At 42.2% G+C, this 23,588-nt stretch overlaps 1 protein-coding gene across 1 annotated transcript in view; it reads left to right on the top strand.

The window, feature by feature from the left end:
• sspo (SCO-spondin) overlaps window positions 1–23,588 on the top strand; it is a 237,670-nt gene that overhangs the window by 110,151 nt on the left and 103,931 nt on the right. The window contains exons 43-60 of the mRNA XM_060922454.1: window positions 1,513–1,539; window positions 4,209–4,389; window positions 4,696–4,851; window positions 4,973–5,134; window positions 8,727–8,891; window positions 9,139–9,330; window positions 9,645–9,767; window positions 9,876–10,005; window positions 10,106–10,231; window positions 10,316–10,407; window positions 18,297–18,467; window positions 18,612–18,782; window positions 20,481–20,733; window positions 20,843–20,889; window positions 20,999–21,169; window positions 21,638–21,772; window positions 21,980–22,122; window positions 22,207–22,301. Of these exons, the coding sequence (XP_060778437.1) occupies window positions 1,513–1,539; window positions 4,209–4,389; window positions 4,696–4,851; window positions 4,973–5,134; window positions 8,727–8,891; window positions 9,139–9,330; window positions 9,645–9,767; window positions 9,876–10,005; window positions 10,106–10,231; window positions 10,316–10,407; window positions 18,297–18,467; window positions 18,612–18,782; window positions 20,481–20,733; window positions 20,843–20,889; window positions 20,999–21,169; window positions 21,638–21,772; window positions 21,980–22,122; window positions 22,207–22,301 (2,540 nt within the window). The remainder of the gene's footprint in view (window positions 1–1,512; window positions 1,540–4,208; window positions 4,390–4,695; window positions 4,852–4,972; window positions 5,135–8,726; window positions 8,892–9,138; window positions 9,331–9,644; window positions 9,768–9,875; window positions 10,006–10,105; window positions 10,232–10,315; window positions 10,408–18,296; window positions 18,468–18,611; window positions 18,783–20,480; window positions 20,734–20,842; window positions 20,890–20,998; window positions 21,170–21,637; window positions 21,773–21,979; window positions 22,123–22,206; window positions 22,302–23,588) is intronic.

The following is a 23,588-nucleotide window of genomic DNA, read 5'->3' as shown; positions in this document are numbered from 1 at the left end:
CCTTTCTGTGTGGAGTTTGCATGTTCTCCCCGTGTCTGTGTGGGTTTCCTCTGGGTGCTACGGTTTCCCCCACAGTCCAAAGACATGCAGATTCGGTACAATGGGGCCACTGTAATTGGCACAAGCTGTAGTGGTTTCCCAGCCATTTTTTATATATATATATATATATATATATATATATATATATATATATATATATATGAGAAGGAAGATCGTGACCCAACTGGAAACCTGGAGCCCCCGACGAATACCGAAGCTGAGTTGCCAAGTACCTTCAGAAGATCTACTAGTAGATGTGAATGCTGCTCTGAAGACAATCTCCACAAGAACCATCACTGAGACCAATAAGCTGATACACAGTACAGCAACAGTAATCATGGAGATGCTTGGACACAAGGTGGGCTCGGGACATAACAAACAGTATCCACCATGGAAGAGATGATTAGAGGCCAAGATAAAGGCAGCAAGGAGAGAAGTTAGCCAGCTAGCTGAACTACAGAAAGGGAACATGGTGAATAAAGGGGCGCCCAGGAAGTACAACTCACTCTCCATACCAGAGGCACTCGAAACTGCCAAACAGCGACTAACAGCTCTGGCCACCCGGTTGAGGAGATACACCAAGGAAGGAGAGGCCAGGAGAATAAACAAGCTGTTCTCCACTGAACCAGCCAAGGTGTACTCTCAATGGCAGGGGAACAACAACCGGTCAGACCCACCAAGAGCTGAGGTGGAAAAATACTGGAAAGACATATGGGAAAGAAAGGCATCACACAACACCGATGCCCAATGGTTAGTGGACCTAAGAGCTGACCACAGCAACCTCCCAGAACAAGAACCAGTAACCATCTCAATGGCAGACGTCCAAGAAAGAGTATCAAAGATGAAGAGCTGGACAGCACCAGGCCCTGATATGATCCATACGTACTGGCTGAAGAAGCTAACTGCACTCCATGAACGCCTAGCAGCACAGATGAACCAGCTGCTGAGGGATGGAACCCACCCAGAATGGCTAACCCAAGGCAGGACAGTCCTAATCATGAAGGACCCCCAGAAGGGACCCATCCCATCCAACTACCGGCCAATTACCTGTCTCTGCACAACATGGAAGGCCCTGTCAGGCATCATTGCGGCAAAAATGAGTAAGCATGTGGCTCAATACTTGAGCGAGGCACAGAAAGGAATTGGCAGTAACACCAGAGGAGCCAAGCACCAGCTACTGGCCGATAGAACAGTCGCCCGAGACTGTAAGAAGAGACAGACCAACCTGTGCACTGCCTGGATTGACTACAAGAAAGCCTACGACTCAATGCCACACACATGGATACTGGAATGTCTGGAACTGTATAAGATCAACAGGAACCTAAGGACCTTCATACAGAACTCAATGGAAATGTGGAAGACAACCCTAGAGGCCAACTCAAAACCCATTGCCCAAGTCAACATCAAGTGCGGCATATACCAAGGAGATGCGCTATCACCACTGCTGTTCTGCATAGGCCTGAACCCCCTCAGTCAGATCATCACGAAGAGCGGCTACGGGTACCGATTCCGTAGTGGGGCAACAATCAGCCACCTGCTCTACATGGATGACATCAAGCTGTATGCCAGGAACGAGCGAGAAATAGACTCGCTGATCCACACCACCCGGATCTACAGCGATGACATAGGGATGTCATTCGGATTGGACAAGTGTGGCCGGATGGTCTCAAAGAGAGGCAAGATGATCCGGACTGAAGGGATTGACCTACCAGAGGGCAACATAGGTGATATCCAAGACAGCTACAAGTACCTTGGCATCCCACAGGCTAATGGAAACCATGAAGAGGCCACAAGGAAGTCAACCACAGCCAAATACCTCCAGAGAGTAAGGCAGGTCCTGAAAAGTCAACTGAATGGTAAAAACAAGGTCCGAGCCATCAACATGTACGCACTACCAGTCATCAGATACCCCGCTGGTATCATAAACTGGCCAAAGGAGGAGATAGAAGCCACAGATATCAAGACTAGAAAGCTCCTCACCATGCATGGAGGGTTCCACCCCAAGTCCAGCACCCTGAGACTATACACTAAGCGGAAAGAGGGAGGCCGAGGGCTAGTGAGCGTCAAGACCACGGTCCAGGATGAAACATCGAAAATCCGAGAATACATCAGAAAGATGGCCCCAAAGGATGAACTGCTAAGTGAATGTCTCAGGCAGCAGAACCCTGATGAGAGTGCAGAGGAGGAGGAACAGACAACCTGGAGAGAAAAACCCCTACATGGCATGTACCACCGTCAGATAGAGGAAGTGGCTGATATCAAGAAATCCTACCAGTGGCTGGATAATGCAGGACTGACAGACAGCACAGAGGCACTAATCATGGCAGCACAAGAACAGGCCATAAGCACAAGAGCTATAGAGGCCAGGATCTACCAGAGTAGATCAGACCCAAGATGCAGACTGTGCAAAGAAGCCCCTGAAACAGTCCAGCACATAGTAGCAGGGTGTAAGATGCTAGCTGGATCAGCGTACATGGAGAGGCACAACCAAGTGGCTGGGATAGTATACAGGAACATCTGCAACCAGTATGGAATAGAAATACCCAAGTCCCAATGGGCCATACCACAGAAGGTGGCTGAGAACAACAGGGCCAAGATTCTGTGGGACTTCAGCTTCCAGACTGACAGACAGATCCTGGCTAACCAACCGGACATAGTGGTGGTGGACAAAGAGCAGAAGAGGGTGGTGGTGATAGATGTGGCGATCCCAGCTGACGCCAACATCAGGAAGAAGGAACATGAGAAACTTGAGAAGTATCAAGGGTTGAAAGAGCAGCTGGAACGGATGTGGAAGGTCAAGGTTTGCGTGGTCCCCGTGGTAGTGGGGGCACTTGGGGCAGTAACCCCCAAACTGGGAGAGTGGCTCCAGCAAATCCCAGGAACAACATCTGAAGCCTCAGTCCAGAAGAGCGCAGTCCTAGGAACATCGAAGATACTGCGCAGAACCCTCAAACTCCCAGGCCTCTGGTAGAGGACCCGAGCTTGAGGATGACATGGATACCACCCCCCCGCCAGGGGTGAGAAGGAGATTATATATATATATATATATATATATATATATTGCTCTGGCAAATCAAATGAATAAATAAAAACTTCTGGAAGAAAAATCAATGTGAGTATATGTTTTATCACTTAATGTATTATCAAGCAGGACAACTCAAAACAGTTTGCATCGGTTTACAAATGAAATTCCTTGGGTGCTGCCATAAAACACAATTGTTCTTCTTTGGATGCTTTTTGGTGGTTGGCAAACAGCTTTTAACACATTAATGCCACTTTCTGGTAGGGACTTTCTGGTGCATGTTCATTAGTTGCAAATAAATTTGTTCAGTTCACCATTCACCAAAAATATAATATGTTCCATGAACAACACTGCCGGGCGGCACGGTGGTGTAGTGGTTAGCGCTTTCGCCTCACAGCAAGAAGGTCCGGGTTCGATCCCCGTGGCTGGCGAGGGCCTTTCTGTGTGGAGTTCGCATGTTCTCCCCGTGTCCGCGTGGGTTTCCTCCGGGTGCTCCGGTTTCCCCCACAGTCCAAAGACATGCAGGTTAGGTTAACTGGTGACTCTAAATTGACCGTAGGTGTGAATGTGAGTGTGAATGGTTGTCTGTGTCTATGTGTCAGCTCTATGATGACCTGGTGACTTGTCTAGGGTGTACCCCGCCTTTCGCCTGTAGTCAGCTGGGATAGGCTCCAGCTTGCCTGCAACCCTGTAGAACAGGATAAAGCGGCTACAGATAATGAGATGAGATGAACAACACTACCCACTGAGCACCTTTGTCATGAATTATAATGCTGACTGAGGCCCAGACCTCCTTGACATCAGTGCCTGACCTCACTAATGCTCTTGTGGAAATCTACTGGAAGCCTTTCCAGAGCAATGACAGTTATTAGAACAGCAAAGGGGGACTGAATCAGGAATGGGATGTTAACAAATAAAAGCGCATATTGTTGTGATGGTCAGGTGTCCACAAACTTTGGCCACATAGTGTTCATGTCATATTTGAATTAAAATAATGCTCACATATTCATCAGACTTTTAATTACCATTTCTATCTCAAATGTTTTGAAAGCTCAAAGCTGAGAGGGTGTGACATCTTTTTGTATATAGATCCCCCCTACCCACACCACACCACACACACAATTTCTATTTGATACGGACACAATAGTTTGTGTTTTCTTCATCTTTAGGCACAGCTTCCACTCCAGGATTACCAGGTTTATGGAATCACACTGTAACATCAGGAATTCCTGGATACCAAAACTACACGTCAGGCTCTCCAGGACTACACACCAAGACTCCACAAGATGGCCGTCCAGGAGTGGCGAGTGTTTCACCTATTGCTACTGGTGTACCTATTATTGGCCCTCAGGGACCAACTGGACAGCCAGGTATACAGATGTACTCTGTGTTCAATACTGCAGGCTAAGGTCTAGAAATCTCTCTGAAATATGCAGAACAAGAGATGCAGTATCAGTCAAAAGTTTGGACACACTCATTACTATGAATGAGTAAGCGTGTCCAAACTTTTGACTGGTACTGTATGTATTATGGTATTTATTTATTTATTTATTATAATAGTATTCAGTAGCTAAATTATCCCATGAATGAATTGAATGAATATATTTTTAACCTGTAGCATAAATGATTTATAGGATTGTGGAACATAACGACACCTCATGACGATGGTTTACCCAAAGTACTGTGTGTAGAAGGCCAGTTTTCCTGCAAAAGCTTTGGCTGTGTGGATGCAACACTTGTGTGTGATGGAAGAAAGGATTGCCCAGACGGCTCAGATGAACATAGTTGTGGTACATACAGTATATTCACACAAAAAAACTCACCATGATAAAAATTGTTTACTGAAAAAGAATGTGCTCATTACAATTTTGCTAGATTTTTTTTGGTAATACAGCTAATCTCATCTGTTAGGTTCCTCCACACTCCCTCCACTAACATCAACACGTCACCCTTTGGTACCCAGTCCCTGCTCTGCCAAGCAGTTCACTTGCAGCAGTGGAGAGTGCGTGCATCTGGATAAGAAGTGTGACCTCCACAAAGACTGTGCTGATGGCTCAGACGAGAGAAACTGTGGTAGGTGTGCCATTACAATTCCAAGATCTGTTTAATGTTAAAGGCAGATTTGATTGAGGCAGAAGATAGAAAGTAGAAAGGTATGGATCACCTAAGTGTTTTTTTTTTCTTTTCAGACCAAATGTGCATACATGGTACTTGAGGTGTCATGAAGATTTTATTTAGGTTTTTTTTTTCATTTGGAAATTTTACACTTTACCATACTGCGTATTCAGAAATGTGTCATGCGGTACATGAACCATGAATGAACCACTTCTTTCTGTATTCATGCACAATGTAAACAAACCATACAAAAACAATATGGCGGACATTCCTTTGATTCAAACGACATTTCACTTGATAAATCACAAGTTAATTAACTTAATGAATGAAATAAAGTGTAATGCAACCTACCTTATATATTTAATCAAAAAGATCAAGAGACTGGGGACTGCTGGCCTGGACTGGCTGCAAATTTTGGATTTGTGCAAAAGGGGTCCGAGGAACCGCTGGCTGCGCTGGTGCAGGTAGTGACAGGCAAGCATGTGGCGTGTAAACGCATGTAACTTGGTTGAAAAAAGCGAGGAATTTATCAGTTTTGTCCCCAAGATGATGCCTCCTGAATATGAATTCAGCAAAGTAAGAGTCATAGAGACCCTTTCTTGTGCCAGAATGAGGGAGAGACCTTTTGACAGCTTGCCATGTAGATTCAATAGTTTGTGTGTGGTTTCCAGTTTCAGAATTCACAAATTCCACCAAATGGTTGACGGTTCCATGAATATAGCCTTCCTTACTGAAGCATTCATATGATTTCTAACAGTCAGAAATAATTTTGGTTCCAGGAAGTCTGAATTTCTTGATGATCGGTATTCATGTGGCAGATATTCTATCAGGAACAATTGTCAGAAATCGTTTCCTTGATCCACGCTCAATACCACCAAAGACCCAGACTCCCTCTACTCTCCTACCTTTGTGATATTTTTATTTTTCTGAATTTTGATTCAGCAATTTCAACTATGTGTCTTGGTCCATCAATTGGCTCAGAATCTCTCTCCAAAATAACAACACACACTTCCCTGGCAAAATTATACCAGTCCACAATATTTGAGTTGGAGACAATCCTTAGTTCCCTTTGAACAAATTGTTCTGAACAGTGCTACCGTATACCCAATAATAGGTAAGTTTTACAATCTGCACAATATCCAGGTGAGAATCAGCAAACCAGCTTCCTTTACGAATGGACACTTTTACCCCTTTTCCACCAAATCAGTTCCAGGGCTGGTTCGGGGCCAGTGCTGGTGCTGGTTCACAACTCGTTCAACTTGCAAGCCAGCTGAGAACCAGTTTGCTTTTTCATAGCTCGCGGTGCTAAGCGGAGCCACGTCATTACGTCGCTGTATACGTCATTACGTCGCTGTATACGTCAGTTACGTCGCTGTATATGTCAGTTATGGCGCTACGTTTACATAAACCTTGGCGCGAATATCAAAGCAAAAACAACACGGAAGAAGCAGCAGCAAAAACAACAACAATAATAATAATAATAATAATAATAATAATAATAATGGATGACTTCGCATTTGTATAGCTGCTGCTTCTCGTCGCTTAAAAATGGCGATCTTTCGCGATCTTATTGTTGTTGGTCTTAACAACTCCGCCCCCCTGCTGGCCCAGCAGAGAGTTGGTGCTAGCCTGGAACCGGTTTTTCTGGCCCCAGAGCCAGTTATTTGTCAGTGGAAACAGAAAACCCGGTTCCAAACTAAGCACTGGCCCTGAACCAGCCCTGGAACTGCTTTGGTGGAAAAGGGCATCTGTGATGACAGGAGCGACAGCGCCACACTAGCCTGTCCTTTGGGTAACTTTTGTCTTTGATTAGAAGCAAACTTCCTGCACCACACTTAACACAATCATCACCACAAAAGTCCCCCAGTAATCTTCTATCCCTTAACCATCCGTGTAATCCTTCCTGAGTAGAACAAACTTGGAAAATATCATCATAAATCAAGGGAGGCTCATGGGCCACCATCACAGAAATGACAGGCTCCGAGCACACAAGCAGCTGGGAACACATATACACATTCCATATGTCATAATGTATGGGGTTATGTTTGGGTCAGCAAAAGTAGTTTGGTAAAATTAGGTCAATGTTTCAATCACGATTTTCTTCAGTAATATCTATTGTATTGAAGCGATTGTTTCATTTTCAGTTATTACTTAGTAATAACATATGTTGGAGTGTTCTTTCAGATTATGCACCTAACTTTGCTTTATCTCTCACTGTTTTCATTTTGACACCGGCTAAACAGTTCCTTCACCCTTCATTATATATAACATAATTCCAGCGGTACGGTAAAGTGTAAAATTTTTGTTTATGTTGGTTGCTGCTGTGTGTAGCTAGCAAAACACCTCATGCTATGTTTTTTATATTTAAAATACAATGACCTTTACACTGTTTCAGCAAGTGTGGACTATAAAAATAAACCCAGCCTGCCATGAATTGCACCTTGAATTGATTCATAGGCCTGCAGAACAGGAAAGGAAGTGTTCATTTGTCAGTGCTCAGTCAATTTCCCAGCATGCTCACTTCAATGCTTCATGCTCACTGCATCTCGGAGAAATTAGTAGAAAGTTGGCCTTTTGTCATAGCACACATGATTTTGTCTTGTTCAGCATCTTGTTTGTGCTTTTCTTTGTTACCTACTTTGCTTGAAATAGTCAGAATGGTGGAAAATAATTTACTGTAAAAAACACTGGGTAACTGTTTTACACACTATACTTAGATGTAGTTTTAAAAATGCAACCCTTGAATATACACTTGTGCTAGCAATCTGTGACCTCATTTCAGTCATTTAGCTCATCAGTTTTTTTTTTTAGTTAGATCCTTCCTAATATAACTCACCTTTTTGGTTTGTGACAAATTACTAATTAATGTACAATAACTTTGAACCATAAAAAGAACAACTTTTTAGATGATTTATTTTTAGGTGATATCAAAAATACTGTATAAATAAAGGCGGCACGGTGGTGTAGTGGTTAGCACTGTTGCCTCACAGGAAGAATGATCTGGGTTCGAGCTCAGTGGCTTATGGGGGCCTTTCTGTGTGGAGTTTGCATGTTCTCCCCGTGTCCACGTGGGTTTCCTCCGGGTGCTCCGGTTTCCCCCACGGTCCAAAGACATGCAGGTTAGGCTAATTGGTGGCTCTAAATTGACCGTAGGTGTGAATGTGAGTGTGAATGGCTGTTTGTCTCTGTGTGTCAGCCCTGCAATGATTTCATGACTTGTCCAGGGTGTACCCCGCCTCTCACCCATAGTCAGGTGGGATCAGCTCCAGCTTGCTTGCGACCCTGTACAGGATAAGCGGCTACAGATAATGGATGGATGGATGGACATTTTTATAGTATTGTTGGCTGTTTGCATAGCAAATGAGTTATATTCGATCTACAGCATTTAAACGTTCAAATTTCTGTGCAGTTCAAGACTTATTTACCCAAAGGAAAACATTTTAAAAATTAAAAAAAAAAAAATTTAGAAAATGTAGATGCCTGGCAAGAAGTATAGTCTTTGTCCTGTGCTTGTGATTGATCTCCTCTCTGTCGTTGCTCTGTCCTGCAGTGGACTGTGTGATGTCTGCATGGACAGCATGGAGTCAGTGCAGTGTGTCATGTGGTCTGGGTTCTCTGTTCCGGCAACGTAAGATTCTGAGAGAGGCTCGGCCCGGGGGCTCCTGTGGGGGCGCACAGTTCGACAGCAGAGCCTGCTTCCTCCAGGCCTGTCCTGGTGAGGGCTAGTTTTCCAACTGAAGGTTTTATTTTTCCTTGTTCTTCGTCTTATTTTTTTTCTTACTGTATTATATTTCTGATTTTTCACTTCACTGAGTAGTAGGATGTTGAATGATACAGGGGTTCCTTACTTTCTTGCCTCATTTCCCTCTGTGTTTCATTTTTCCTTGTATTCTTTCTTCTTTATGTCTCTTTTAACCCATTCCTCTATGTCTTTCTCATCCCTGTCCTTCTCCCTCTCTCAGTGGATGGACAGTGGGCTGAGTGGAGTGAGTGGTCAGAATGTGATGCTGAATGCGGTGGTGGCCTGAAGATAAGGAGCAGATCTTGTACAAACCCTCCACCCAAAAACGGAGGGAAAGCGTGTGAGGGGATGACTATGCAGACTCAGAGCTGCAACACACACCGATGTGGAACTGGCACAGAATCACAGACAGGTGTGGGAGTGCACCAGCTGCTGAATATTTAATTTAAGAACACATTAAAAGAATACAATATTTATCGATATTAAGAAAAGGAATTTACAGTGACTAAAAAGCACTACTGTAGAAACTTCTTCCCAATTAGCAATTTACATAAATTGACATAAAGACATAACCTGTACACATTGTACCAGCATTGGTTGGATGTTTGTTTGCTATCTGGGGACACATCATGGCTCTGACTGTTTAGGATTTGTCTGTGTGTGAATTTCCCTTTGTGCTGTGAGTTATCTTTTCTTGCTGAGATTGATAGCTGTGGTTTGCTGTAGGCTGCACTAATGGCATGGTGCAGGTGACAGACGCAGATTGTGCGGCGGGTAGAATGGAGTCGTGCCCTTTGACCTGCTCAGACCTTAGTTCTGAGAGTAATTGTTCTTCCCACTGTATAACAGGTACCACTGACCTAACATAAGAGTTCTGTTATATTTCATGACCCCAATAAAGCCATCTTATAGCATCAAGGAACAGGACATTTTTCACTACTGTCACTGTTTTTCCAGGGTGTCGGTGTCCAGTTGGTTTATTCCTTCAAGATGGCCGATGTGTCAATGTGAGCAAATGTACTTGCTTATGGGAAGGGTCAGTGCTTCAGCCAGGGGAAGAGGTCATCAGAGACAACTGTACATTTTGGTGAATAATGCTTCTCTTAATATCTTTATTGCTTTCTCTTAAAAGTCTAGCAGAGTTGAGAATAGCAACCAAATGTATTATTATTGTGTTTATTCTGCAGCATGTGTCGAGATGGTCATGTCTCTTGTGACAACTCGAGCTGTATCCCCAAATGTGACTGGTCAGCCTGGTCCTCATGGACCTCATGTGACAGCAGCTGTGGAATCGGCATACAACAACGCTTTAGGTAGAATTATCTTCCAACACTCCATTGATCATTTGGAAATTATTTCACATTTTTTATTAAATTAGCATTATCCCTCCCAAAAAGGTCAGTTCTGAGTCCTTCTGAAGCAGTGAATGTAGAACCATGTGACGGAGATTCTACAGAGGCACGGCAATGCTACACACCCTGCCCACCAGGTCAGATTCCAGAGATTTATGATTATTATTTACTATTTCTGCTAAGCTAGGTAGCTAAACTTGGCTCACGGAATCAGGATATGGTAGAGGGATGTGCAGAAACATTACAATTATTACAGTATATTACATTAAGCAGATGCTCTTATCCAAAGCGATGCCCAACATACCAAGAGCAGCCTGACGAGCAGTAGGGGTTAGATGCCTTGATCAAGGGCACTTCAGCCATTCCTGCTGGTCCAGAGAATCAAACCAGCAACCTTTTGGTCCCAAAGCTGCTTCTTTAATCATTGGGCCATGGCTTCTCTATATATCCATGTACAACCCCGATTCCAAAAAAGTTTGGACAAAGAACAAATTGTAAATAAAAATGGAATGCAATGATGTGGAAGTTTCAAAATTCCATATTTTATTCAGAATAGAACATAGATGACATATCAAATGTTTAAACTGAGAAAATGTATCATTTAAAGAGAAAAATTAGGTGATTTTAAATTTCATGACAACAACACATCTCCTGGCGACTTGTCCAGGGTGTACCCCGCCTTTCGCCTGTAGTCAGCTGGGATAGGCTCCAGCTTGCCTGCGACCCTGTAGAATAGGATAAAGCAGCTAGAGATAATGAGATGAGATGAGACAACACATCTCAAAAAAGTTGGGACAAGGCCATGTTTACGACTGTGAGACATCCCCTTTTCTCTTTACAACAGTCTGTAAACGTCTGTGGACTGAGGAGAGAAGTTGCTCAAGTTTAGGGATAGGAATGTTAACCCATTCTTGTCTAATGTAGGATTCTAGTTGCTCAACTGTCTTAGGTCTTTTTTGTCGTATCTTCCGTTTTATGATGTGCCAAATGTTTTCTATGGGTGAAAGATCTGGACTGCAGGCTGGCCAGTTCAGTACCCGGACCCTTCTTCTACGCAGCCATGATGCTGTAATTGATGCAGTATGTGGTTTGGCATTGTCATGTTGGAAAATGCAAGGTCTTCCCTGAAAGAGACGTCGTCTGGATGGGAGCATATGTTTCTCTAGAATCTGGATATACCTTTCAGCATTGATGGTGTCTTTCCAGATGTGTAAGCTGCCCATGCCACATGCACTAATGCAACCCCATACCATCAGAGATGCAGGTTTCTGAACTGAGCGCTGATAACAACTTGGGTCGTCCTTCTCCTCTTTAGTCCGAATGGCACGGCGTCCCTGATTTCCATAAAGAACTTCAAATTTTGATTCGTCTGACCACAGAACAGTTTTCCACTTTGCCACAGTCCATTTTAAATGAGTCTTGGCCCAGAGAAGACGTCTGCGCTTCTGGATCATGTTTAGATACAGCTTCTTCTTTGAACTATAGAGTTTTAGCTGGCAACGGCAGATGGCACGGTGAATTGTGTTCACAGATTAATGTTCTCTGGAAATATTCCTGAGCCCATTTTGTGATTTCCAATACAGAAGCATGCCTGTATGTGATGCAGTGCCGTCTAAGGGCCCGAAGATCACGGGCACCCAGTATGGTTTTCCGGCCTTGACCCTTACTCACAGAGATTCTTCCAGATTCTCTGAATCTTTTGATGATATTATGCACTGTAGATGATATGTTCAAACTCTTTGCAATTTTACACTGTCAAACTCCTTTCTGATATTGCTCCACTATTTGTCGGCGCAGAATTAGGGGGATTGGTGATCCTCTTCCCATCTTTACTTCTGAGAGCCGCTGCCACTCCAAGATGCTCTTTTTATACCCAGTCATGTTAATGACCTATTGCCAATTGACCTAATGAGTTGCAATTTGGTTCTCCAGATGTTCCTTTTTTGTACCTTTAACTTTTCCAGCCTCTTATTGCCCCTGTCCCAACTTTTTTGAGATGTGTTGCTGTCATGAAATTTCAAATGAGCCAATATTTGTCTCACTTTCGACATTTGATATGTTGTCTATGTTCTATTGTGAATACAATATCAGTTTTTGAGATTTGTAAATTATTGCATTCCGTTTTTATTTACAATTTGTACTTTGTCCCAACTTTTTTGGAATCGGGGTTGTATATCCATGTACAGCCAAAATTGCTGAAATGGTGGCAAAGCTCAAACACAGAAGCAGGGCAACAATTGGCAGAAACAGGCCAAAACACAATAATGATGAATTAGAGTAGCTCAGAGCTTACAAATGCTGAGATGGACTAATTGCATTTGGTGCTATGATGAATTTCCTGTCTGAAATAGTGTGACCCTTGTATTTCTGGAAGCATTGTTTACATTCACCAGTACAGTGAAACGGCAACTTGTCCTTTAGTTTTCTTTAACTCTTGTCCCTTATTTACGTATTTACACTACCGTTCAAAAGTTTGGGGTCACTTTGAAATTTCCTTATTTTTGAAAGAAAAGCACTGTTCTTTTCAATGAAGATTACTTTAAACTAATCAGAAATACACTCTATACATTGCTAATGTGGTAAATGACTATTCTAGCTGCAAATGTCTGGTTTTTGGTGCAATATCTCCATAGGTGTATAGAGGCCCATTTCCAGCAACTATCACTCCAGTGTTCTAATGGTACAATGTGTTTGCTCATTGCCTCAGAAGGCTAATGGATGATTAGAAAACCCTTGTACAATCATGTTAGCACAGCTGAAAACAGTTGAGCTCTTTAGAGAAGCTATAAAACTGACCTTCCTTTGAGCAGATTGAGTTTCTGGAGCATCACATTTGTGGGGTCGATTAAATGCTCAAAATGGCCAGAAAAATGTCTTGACTATATTTTCTATTCATTTTACAACTTATGGTGGTAAATGAAAGTGTGACTTTTCATGGAAAACACAAAATTGTCTGGGTGACCCCAAACTTTTGAACGGTAGTGTATATGGGTTCATTTCTTAGATTTGTTTTTGTGTATATATGCTGAGGCATACAGTTGAAGTCTTTGTCCAGCTTGCTAGAAGGGACTTTGCAAGGATTTTTGTCACTGAGGTTCATTCTCTAGAGCTCTTGCAGACATAGACTGTAGAATACCACCATTGTGTGTGTAGTGAAGAAATAATGGAAACACAGGAGCTATACGAGGAAGAACATGGAAGTGTTTATGAAATATCCACATTGGTTAGACCATTGACTGTTAAAAAATAAAATCGACAACGTGGCTCCATGGCCTTCCATTCTATAGAAATGAAACCAAATTTCCTCCACCATGTTGTCAAATTTGGAGCCAGAGTTTGTTCAGTTGGGAATTTCTGCTGTTATCTGCAGCCAGAGTCTGTTCAGTAGAGAAGAGAGTCAAAGTCAGTGTTGCCAAAGTTGTCAGTCACTTTGTTTCTAAGTGTATCCATGCCTTCTTACTATTTAGGAGAATACAGTGTCTTGCAAAAGTATTCATCCCTCTTGGTGATTGTCCTGTTTTGTTGCATTACAAGCTGGATTTAAAATGGATTTGGGGGGGTTGGCACCATTTGATTTACACAACATGCCTACCACTTCAACGGTGCAAATTGTTGTTTTACTGTGACACAAACAATAATTAAGATTAAAAAAAACAGAAATCTGGAGTGTGCATCGGTATTCACCCCCCCAAAGTCAATATTTTGTAGAGCCACCTTTTGCTGCAATTACAGCTGCAAGTCTCTTGGGGTATGTCTCTATTAGCGTAGCACACCTAGCCACTGGGATTTTTGCCCATTCCTCAAGGCAAAACTGCTCCAACTCCTTCAAGTTAGATGGGTTGCGTTGGTGTACAGCAATCTTCAAGTTATGTCACAGATTCCCAATTTGATTGAGGTCTGGGCTTTGACTAGGCCATTCCAAGACATTTAAATGTTTCCTTTTAAACCACTCCAGTGTAGCTTTAGCAGTATGTTTCGGATTATTGTCCTGCTGGAATGTGAAGCTTGGTCCCAGTCTCAAACCTCTGGCCAATGCAAACAGGTTTTCCTCCAGAATTGCCCCGTATTTAGTGCCATACATCTTTCCTTCAATCCTGACCAGCTTTCCTTTCCCTGCAGATGAAAAATATCCCCACAGCATGATGCTGCCACCACCATGCTTCACTGCAGGTATAGTGTTCTGAGGGTGTTGGGTTTGCGCCACACATGGCATTTCCCATGATGGCCAAAAAGATCAGTTTTAGTCTCATTTGACCAGAGAATCTTCATCCATGTGTTTGGGGAGTCTGCCACATGCTGTTGGGCAAACTCCAAATGCATTTTCTTAAGCAATGGCTTTTTTCTGGCCACTCATCCATAAAGCCCCGCTGTGTGGAGTGTACAGCTTAAAGTGGTCCTATATACAGATACTCCCATCTCCGCTGTGGATCTTTGCAGCTCCTTCAGTGTTATCTTTGGGGTCTTTGTTGCATCTCTGATTAATGCCCTCCTTGCCTGATCTGTGAGTTTTAGTGGGCAGACATCATGTGACAGATCATGTGACACTTTGATTTCACACAGGTGGATCTTAATCAACTAATTATGTGACTTATGAAGTTAATTGGTTGAACCAGCTCTTATTTAGGGGTTTCATCTGAAAGGGGGTGAATACCTATGCACACTCCAGATTTCTGTTTTTTCATCTTAACCCTCTGGGGTCAAGATCTTCGCCGGTGAAGCTTGGCAGGTTTAGAATGAGTAGGTCATGTATTTTTAGATAAATATCTTCGTAAGGTTTTTTTTTTTTTATCATACAAGCATGATAAACATATTGATAGAAACTTTATACTTTACACTTTCCTATGTGCCCACTGCCAAATATTATAGTTTTTAAATTACCTAAATTCGATGAAACATGTCACCTTACTCAGTCACACTGGAATCGGAGCACTGAGCTCCTACTTCCGCATTCATAAAAGACTATTCATATGGTAATGGAATGATAATCACTTTCACTCTTTCAGTTTTCACTGGTTTCTCATTTGCGGTGAGAACGCCCACCATAAACAGGATAAAATATGCCAGCCATAGTTTAGGCTATTTGGAGGTAAAACCTGTTGTGAGATGGCATGCAGATTTTATGCACTTTGGATGATTCAGGACAGCGATTCAATTCATGATTTATTTCATGATTCAGGACAGTGATTAAATTCAATCTTGAGAACTGCGACACTGATGAGTGGTGCTGTTTTTGTTTTTTTTTTACTTCAACTCAATCCAGACAAAGATCAACTCGAGTAAGTATAAATATTTCTTCTGTTTATTATGAGCAGATCGGTTGATATGCATGTGCTGTAGCACATGCACAGGAAAAAATATCTGAGCAATTTTTCCCAGAGTTAAAAATATTTTCCTCAAAGATAGTTAATTTTGCTCTATTTTGAGTTTAGAGAATAAAATTTGGAGTTGGAACGGGAGCAAAATTCCAGAGTAATTGTGTAACAGAGTTGGTTGTGGCTCTGAACTGAGTAAAATAGTACAAGAGTTAATTTCAAGACACACTGAATAGAGTCAAATACCAAAATAAAATCAAATACCAGATAAATGAAGCTATTGTAAAAATCAGTTCTAGAACTGTGTTGGAATGTGTGAAAAAACATTAACTTACCCATTGTGACTTGATCTGATGGGATTATTAGTTGGCAGTGGGAGAGGGTTTCACTCCTTTCATTGAATGGAATGGAAATTTTTACCCTTCTCATTGAATACCCCTCCCACTGCCAACTCTTTATCCCAAAACAATAGGACATACATTTTTTTTGATGGCCAGTTAACTATCCAAATCATCTCATCTCATCTCATTATCTCTAGCCACTTTATCCTTCTACAGGGTCGCAGGCAAGCTGGAGCCTATCCCAGCTGACTACAGGCGAAAGGCGGGGTACACCCTGGACAAGTCGCCAGGTCATCACAGGGCTGACACATAGACACAGACAACCATTCACACTCACATTCACACCTACGGTCAATTTAGAGTCACCAGTTAACCTAACCTGCATGTCTTTGGACTGTGGGGGAAACCGGAGCACCCGGAGGAAACCCACGCGGACACGGGGAGAACATGCAAACTCCACACAGAAAGGCCCTCGCCGGCCACGGGGCTCGAACCCAGGACCTTCTTGCTGTGAGGCGACAGCGCTAACCACTACACCACCGTGCCGCCCCTATCCAAATCAGTGGAGCAGATTTATGTTTTCTTTGTCCTCGATACATTCATAAGACTGAACAGAATCACCTCAAGTGACCAAAACAGTTCGTCACAATGGGTAAGGTCATGTTTTTTCAAACATTCCAACACAGTTCTAAAACTGCTTTTTACAACATCTTCATTTATCTGTTTTTTTTTTAAGTACAATCATGACATACTACATGGATATTATTGTAGCTGAACTTGTACTGAATGCAAAAAAGTCAGATGACTTTGAAAATACCGCTTAGATTTGTTGAGATTGACAACAATATCGGAGCATACCAAAATAATTAGAGTGCCAGAAAATACCCTCAGACCCCAGAGGGTTAATTGTTTGTCACAATTTTTTTTTTAAATGCACCTTTAAAGTTGTAGGCATGTTGTGTCAATCAAATGGTGCTAAACCCCACAAAATCCATTTCATTTCCAGCTTGTAATGCGACAAAACAGGACAAACACCAAGGGGGATGAATACTTTTGCAAGACACTGTAATATTTTAAAAACAAATTTCTTATGGAAAATAAAAAATGTTGAATTAGACATTGTGTCTGGAAAGATAGATTTGACAAGAAAAGTGACATGGGAAATCGACTATTTTGTCATTGTAACACATGGTGATGGGTGGTGCTGCACATTATACTGCAGCCAGCCAGCAGGGGTGCTAGACCCTTGGTTGCTAGGTTGCTTTTTAGAGATGTTACGCTGTCCATGTCATTGGGTCAGACTTTGCAAAGGTATTATATGTTGTATACCAAAAAGTAATATGGAAATGATATGTTAGAATTTAGGAGAATGGGACCTCTGCTGGTGAGGAGGTGTAATATCCTGAGCTGGTCTGACAGTGATGAACAGAATCATTGTTGTGATATATTTTAGCAGTTTTTTTTCTTTTTACTATTATATAAAATGCTCTGAATGTGAAAATGTAAAACAAATTCTGAAATCTCACTGATGACATATGCTAGCAGTCACTTAGCTCGTTAAGTGCCATCATTAACTATAATGCAGTATTATAGTTGTACAGTAGTTGGAGGAATGACAGTAAAATCTTCGGTAAAGGTCAATAATTAGACTTACCTTTCCCATTTTTCATGATGTTCATGAGGTAATGTCTCCTCTTTGATTTTTTTTTCAGTCTGAGGGTTGCATTTATTTCTCTCCAGCATGGTCTTTGTATAATAGCTCAACAAGCCATAGGTCAAGACAAGAACCCAGCATAAAAGAGAATAGTGGGGAAAGGGAAGAGATGGCAAGGCAAGATGGGGGTAATTTCCATTTGTATCCATAGCCACTTATCCTTTGCAGGGTTGCGGGCAAGCTGGAGCTTATCCCAGCTGACTATGGGCAAGAGGTGGGGTAAACCCTGGACAAGTCGCCAGGTTATCGCAGGGCTGACACAGAGATAAACAACCATTCACACTCACGGTCAATTTAGAGACACCAATTAGCCTAATCTGCATGCCTTTGGACTGTGGGGCAAATTGGAGGGAACCTATGCAGAAAACTTGCAAACTCCACACAGAAAGGTCCCCGTCAGTCGCTGGACTCGAACCCAGAACCTTCTTGCTGTGAGGCAACAGTGCTAACCACTACACCACCGTGCCGCCATTACAAATATACTAAAATTAATTATTAAAAACAGATTGTTTCATTTTACAGGTTTAAAATGACACATTCAGAGGTTCTTTCTATAAATGGGTCACCTAGGTCAGATTATGATATGACAATCATGTGATAGCTATCATGCATATAAACCTTTGCCACTTTTTCATTTCACATTTCATCATTTCTAAAAGGAGCTCCATGGACTGAGTGGTCTTCATGGTCTGAGTGCAGTAAGACATGTTTCTATCATGTGGATGCTGTGGGACTGAGACGCCGCTTTAGGAACTGTAACTATACTGACTTTGCCGCCTGCTTTGGTGATGGAGAAGAGCATGAGCCCTGTAACACATTACACTGTCCAGGTACACATAGATATGCAGGTTCTCAGCCTCTTAAATTGTCCTGAAGTACTTTTGATACACAACACGAATCTCCATACTTTGGCATTAAATTGGTCATGCTGTGATATTCATTTGCTGTTTTTACATTTCCATTTGCCTCTGCAGTACATGGGGGTTGGTCAACATGGTCTGCATGGTCTGAGTGCTCGTCTGACTGTGATACTGGGGTTCAGACTCGAGAACGTTTCTGTAGTTCTCCTCCCCCTCTGTACGGAGGCAGCAGCTGTGTGGGACCTCAAATACAGACCAGAGACTGCAATTCTCAGCCCTGCACAGGTTTTGCTACTCATTATATGAACATATAGCATGAAGGTTTTTCTGAATATAGGTAGAAATGATCATTTTGATCACATCAATCATTTTCCAGATTGTTTGATATGCCAAATTTATGTCTTCTTGTAAAGTGCAGTCATAAAAATAGCAAAACTCAACATAAAAATTATTGGAAACTTATGTATCTTTCCATCCATCCATCCATCCATCCATCCATCCATAATTTGGCCCTGGTCAAAGTTGCTTAGATCCTTATGCTTGCCCATTTTTCCTGTTTCCAACACACTGACTTTGAATTGCTGTTCTATATAAATCTTTCTTGAGAGTTAATTCGGACAACATTAAAAGACTAGATTTGTGGTTTTATTAAAGCTAGTCAGCCTTTTGATTTCATAAAACCGGTTAAATTTAGTTCCCTCTGAAATTTGGTCATTGTGATGTGTTTATTTCTGTAATATTTCACAAAATATCAGACTATTCTGTGGCTGGGAAGTTATTTAATGTGAGGGGATTCCCGAGCAAATAATGTGCATGAAATCACTCGCTTCGCGCAGTCAAGCAGACAGAGGAAGTCCGTGTGCACGTGCGCAGGTTTACCTTCTTCTTCTGGGTTTTACAGCAGCGGCATCCACATTGTTGCAGGTTTACTTTTGACCGTGCACTGACAGTTCCATCATTCTGTCGCTAAACGAACAGCTGATCACACCGAGGTGCTCGCTGACCGCCGATATTTATTAGTTTGGTCCTGCGTTTCCTTTCCTTCACAACATAACGTCTTTTCTTCTCGCTTTCCATTACTGTAGTCAGTCTTTCACGTTTCATTCGCACACTCATGTCCTCCATTTTTCTCTCCTGTTTCAAATTTGTATCCCACAATGTTTACAGTACATGAACAGGGAAAGCCCACCACATGATGATGCATGACATAGTATCTTGAATTGGGTCATGGTGAAGCAGGAAAAGATAGCGGAGAATTTAGGGCCATGTGGCCCTAAATTCATTAATTGTTCTATTTTAAAAAAAAAACTAATAAAATTGGAAGTCTGTGATTCAAATTCAGTAGTTTTCCATTCACTGAACAAAAATAATTAGGTGTCAGGGAAAATTAGTTTTATGACCTAAACTTGAAAAATCTGAAAGGCAGTCTAGCTTTAAGATGATATTCATATTTATTTATATGAATAGATATGATTCATGCATATTTATATTCTATTCATATTTAGTTAAATGAAACCTCATGTGCAAAAAAAAAATTCAATGTTTTTAAAAAGTACAAAAAGTATTGTCATATTTCTTGCTTTAAAAATAATGTTATTTACTATTTACTAAGGCATGTCCTTAACCATGACATTAGCATGGGCCTGCTTTGGTACTGATGCTAACTCTAATATTAGTAACAGGAAAACTACAACAGACTTAGCAACAGCTTATGGTTTCCTTTTTGTTTTCAAAAAAAGAAAAAAAATCAGAGTTAATTTTCATATGTTTCAGGACAGGTTAGATCTATGCATCCATCCATTATCTGTAGCCACTTATCCTGTTCTACAGGGTCACAGGCAAGCTGGAGCCTATCCCAGCTGACTATGGGCGAGAGGCGGGGTACACCATGGACAAGTCACCAGGTTATCGCAGGGCACAAGTCCTTGCAATAATAATTAAAAATATATATCTGTTATTTTTGTTTTCTGTGTGCATTTGTAGATGTGTGTCCAATTGGTATGAGTTACTTGACTAAAGAGCAGTGCCAGGCGCAGGGAGGAGCATGTCCACGTGTGTGCCTTGATGCTTTGCCTTCAGTGGAGTGTGCCACAGAGTGCTATGATGGTTGCTACTGCTCTCCGGGTCACTACCTGTTTAACAACTCCTGTGTGCTTCTCAGCCACTGCCCCTGCTACCACCAGGGGGTGCTCTATACACAGAGTTCCAGCATCCCATATGATGCCTGCAACAACTGGTATGTTTTACCAGTCTTGTTTAAATGTTTGATGGCTATTAATCTTGCTGCACTGAAATATATTAGTCATGTATTTGCTTTGTGTGTTTTTGCAATTTTGTGGTCACAGCACTTGCATTCATGGAGAGATGCAGTGTGGCACAGCTCCCTGCCCTGGTGAGATAGATTTTCCTTTCAAGCTTTTTCTTAAATTGCTTTACACAAATCTATACACCTTGCCATGTTAAATGCTTCCACTTGTCCATACTTGCATATTTTCATCCAGTTGATTGCGGTTGGAGTGAGTGGACGTCCTGGAGTGCATGCAGCAGGACGTGTGATGTTGGTGTCAGGAGGAGGTACCGCTCAGGCACCAATCCTCTGCCAACATTTGGGGGCCTTCCTTGTGTCGGTGACCGTGCTGAGCTGGACACATGTAGCATCTATCCTTGTAGTGGTAGGTCTTTAAGAGATATGCAGTTCTAATTTAGCAAATGCACTTCTCACATTTCATTTATTGATCAGAAGGTGTTGATTATTTGTTTAACAGTACCTCTGACCATAGCTCCAGATTGTAAGGTTTTAATTACTGCTGCTATCTTTGCTGGAGGAAGTTTTGTTTTCGCCCCTGTTTGTTTGAATTTTCCCAAAGTAACTCAAAAAAGTAGCGAATGGATTTTGATGAAATTTGGTGAACAGCTTTAGGATTATACTCAAGTCAAGTGATTTGATTTTGATGCTGATGATATGTGGCTGGGTGGAGGTATGCACTCTATCAGATGCTCTTCTAGTTAAGGCATCTGTTCTAATACATTCTTGTTTCGATATATTTACTCAATGACTTCTATGGCAGATAATGTTAATGTGGAACAGATTTACTGATATCTGATAGATATATGCTTGTTGTGTGTGTGTGTATTTCCAGGCGTGAAGGGCCCATGGAGTGCATGGTCTGAGTGCTCAGTGACCTGTGGTGGTGGATACAGGAGCAGAACCCGAGGTCCAATCAGATCTCACGGCACACCGCAGCAGTTTAGTGCCTGCAACCTGCACCCTTGCAGTGAGTACATACAGTATGCACAATAATGTGTGTATACAGTGCATGTGTGTGCATGGTGGGACTCCAAATTAAAAAACAAAACAGTAGTTAAATAAGTAGATAGATAGATAGATAGATAGATAGATAGATAGATAGATAGATAGATAGATAGATAGATAGATAATTTTTTTTTTTACTGTGTCTCTTTACTTCGTATGTGTGTGGTAGGTGGTGGCAGTGGCTGTGCTGGTGGTCAGGAGTGGACAGCATGTGTGAGAGAGGTGCTGCTCTGCTCTGATCTGGCAACGGAGGCTGATGTGAACTCCACCTGTTCACCAGGATGTCAATGCCCACAGGGTTCTGCACTACAGGTGTGTAAATGTTGCTTTGGATATCTGAAATGCTGCTCCATACCTGTCTCCTTGCTTAATCCTCATTAATTGTGTGTTCTTTAGGATGGGAGGTGTGTGTCTTTGCCTCTGTGTCGCTGTGATGTAGATGGTGAACAGTATGAGCCTGGAGCTGTGGTCAATAAAGACTGCAACAATTGGTAATAATTTCTTAACAAGTGGTTTCACTACTATTAATTTTTAATGAGGATTAACATTTCGAATGAATTAAGTTATCTGTATTCAAGTTGAGGCCAAAACATTTTGGAATCACTGGTCGTTTTCTGTGTGTATATGGATTGTATATGGGATGCTCCCTTCGGGTGAAGCGAGAGAACCTTGCCTGAGGTGGAGGAATTCATGTAACTTAGTATCTCATTCATGAAAGGTGGAAAAAAGAGGGTTGGTGAGCATTAAAGTTACTGTACCAGTCTCTGCAGCGGTGCAGGACCTTATTTTTAGACAGAGCTGGTCAGTCTACTTTCCTACCTGTATCCTCGGACCTAGCTCCTTATCTGTTTTCATGAATTGTGGATAATGACTGAAGTTTTCAGTCATGTAGAGGAAAAGGAGGTTCCTCCACAGGGTTTCTGGGCTTACGCTCTATGATACGCTGAGGAGCTTGATAAGTCGGCAAAGCCTTGGAGTAGAACTGATGCTCTCTGCTAAGGGCCTGCTGTCCTTGGTCCTCCCATGGCAGACCAAGGACCTACTGGAGAGTTTCTATCTCACAGGCATCTGCATATTCATATACACAGAACACTAACAAGCACCTTTAGCTGTCCTATAACCTTGAGTGGGCAGTAGTTAAAAAAAAAAAAGCCTTAATGAAGCTGTAGCTCATACCGGCCACTGTTGTTGTGTGTGAGTTTGAAATCCGATCAATCTTGTGGGAGGAGTAGCGATTTTTGTGAAATTGCATATGACCCCTGTGTAGCCGCATCCATGGCAGGTGGCGCCACCTGGTGAACAATTCTTGTTGAATTTGTCTTGAGAGTCTTCTGGGTCAGTTTCAGTGAAAATATCCTAGCAGTTTACGAACAGTAGTGTTTGGTGTGATGAGTCACCCAAAAATTTCAAATGCCCATAAAATGTTAAATATGACAGGTGGTGCCACCGTCTTGACAACTTTTATACATATCAACCTGGGGAACATTCCATACAAGTTTGATCAAAATCTGATCACTCCTTTAGGAGGAGACCAGCAAGTGGTCTAGTGATTAGCGTGTCTGCCTCTCGATCAGGAGATTGTGAGTTCTATTCACTGTCGGGTCATACCAAAGACCATCATAAAAAATGGTGCCGTCTGGCAAGGCACGCTGCAATACAGATGCGAGTGGAGAGTCAAACTCGTGGTTACCAGAGGACTAGCCCCCCCCACTGTAACCCTAGCTATGTAATAGGCGAGAGGGAAACTGAGATTGGCACCGCCACGTGGTGTGGGAAGG

The sequence above is a fragment of the Neoarius graeffei genome, chromosome 5 (genome assembly GCF_027579695.1).
Source record: "Neoarius graeffei isolate fNeoGra1 chromosome 5, fNeoGra1.pri, whole genome shotgun sequence".
NCBI classification, from domain to species: Eukaryota; Metazoa; Chordata; class Actinopteri; order Siluriformes; family Ariidae; genus Neoarius; species Neoarius graeffei.
The sequence above is the reverse complement of the archived record's forward strand: the minus strand, read 5'-3'. Positions and strand labels throughout refer to the sequence as shown.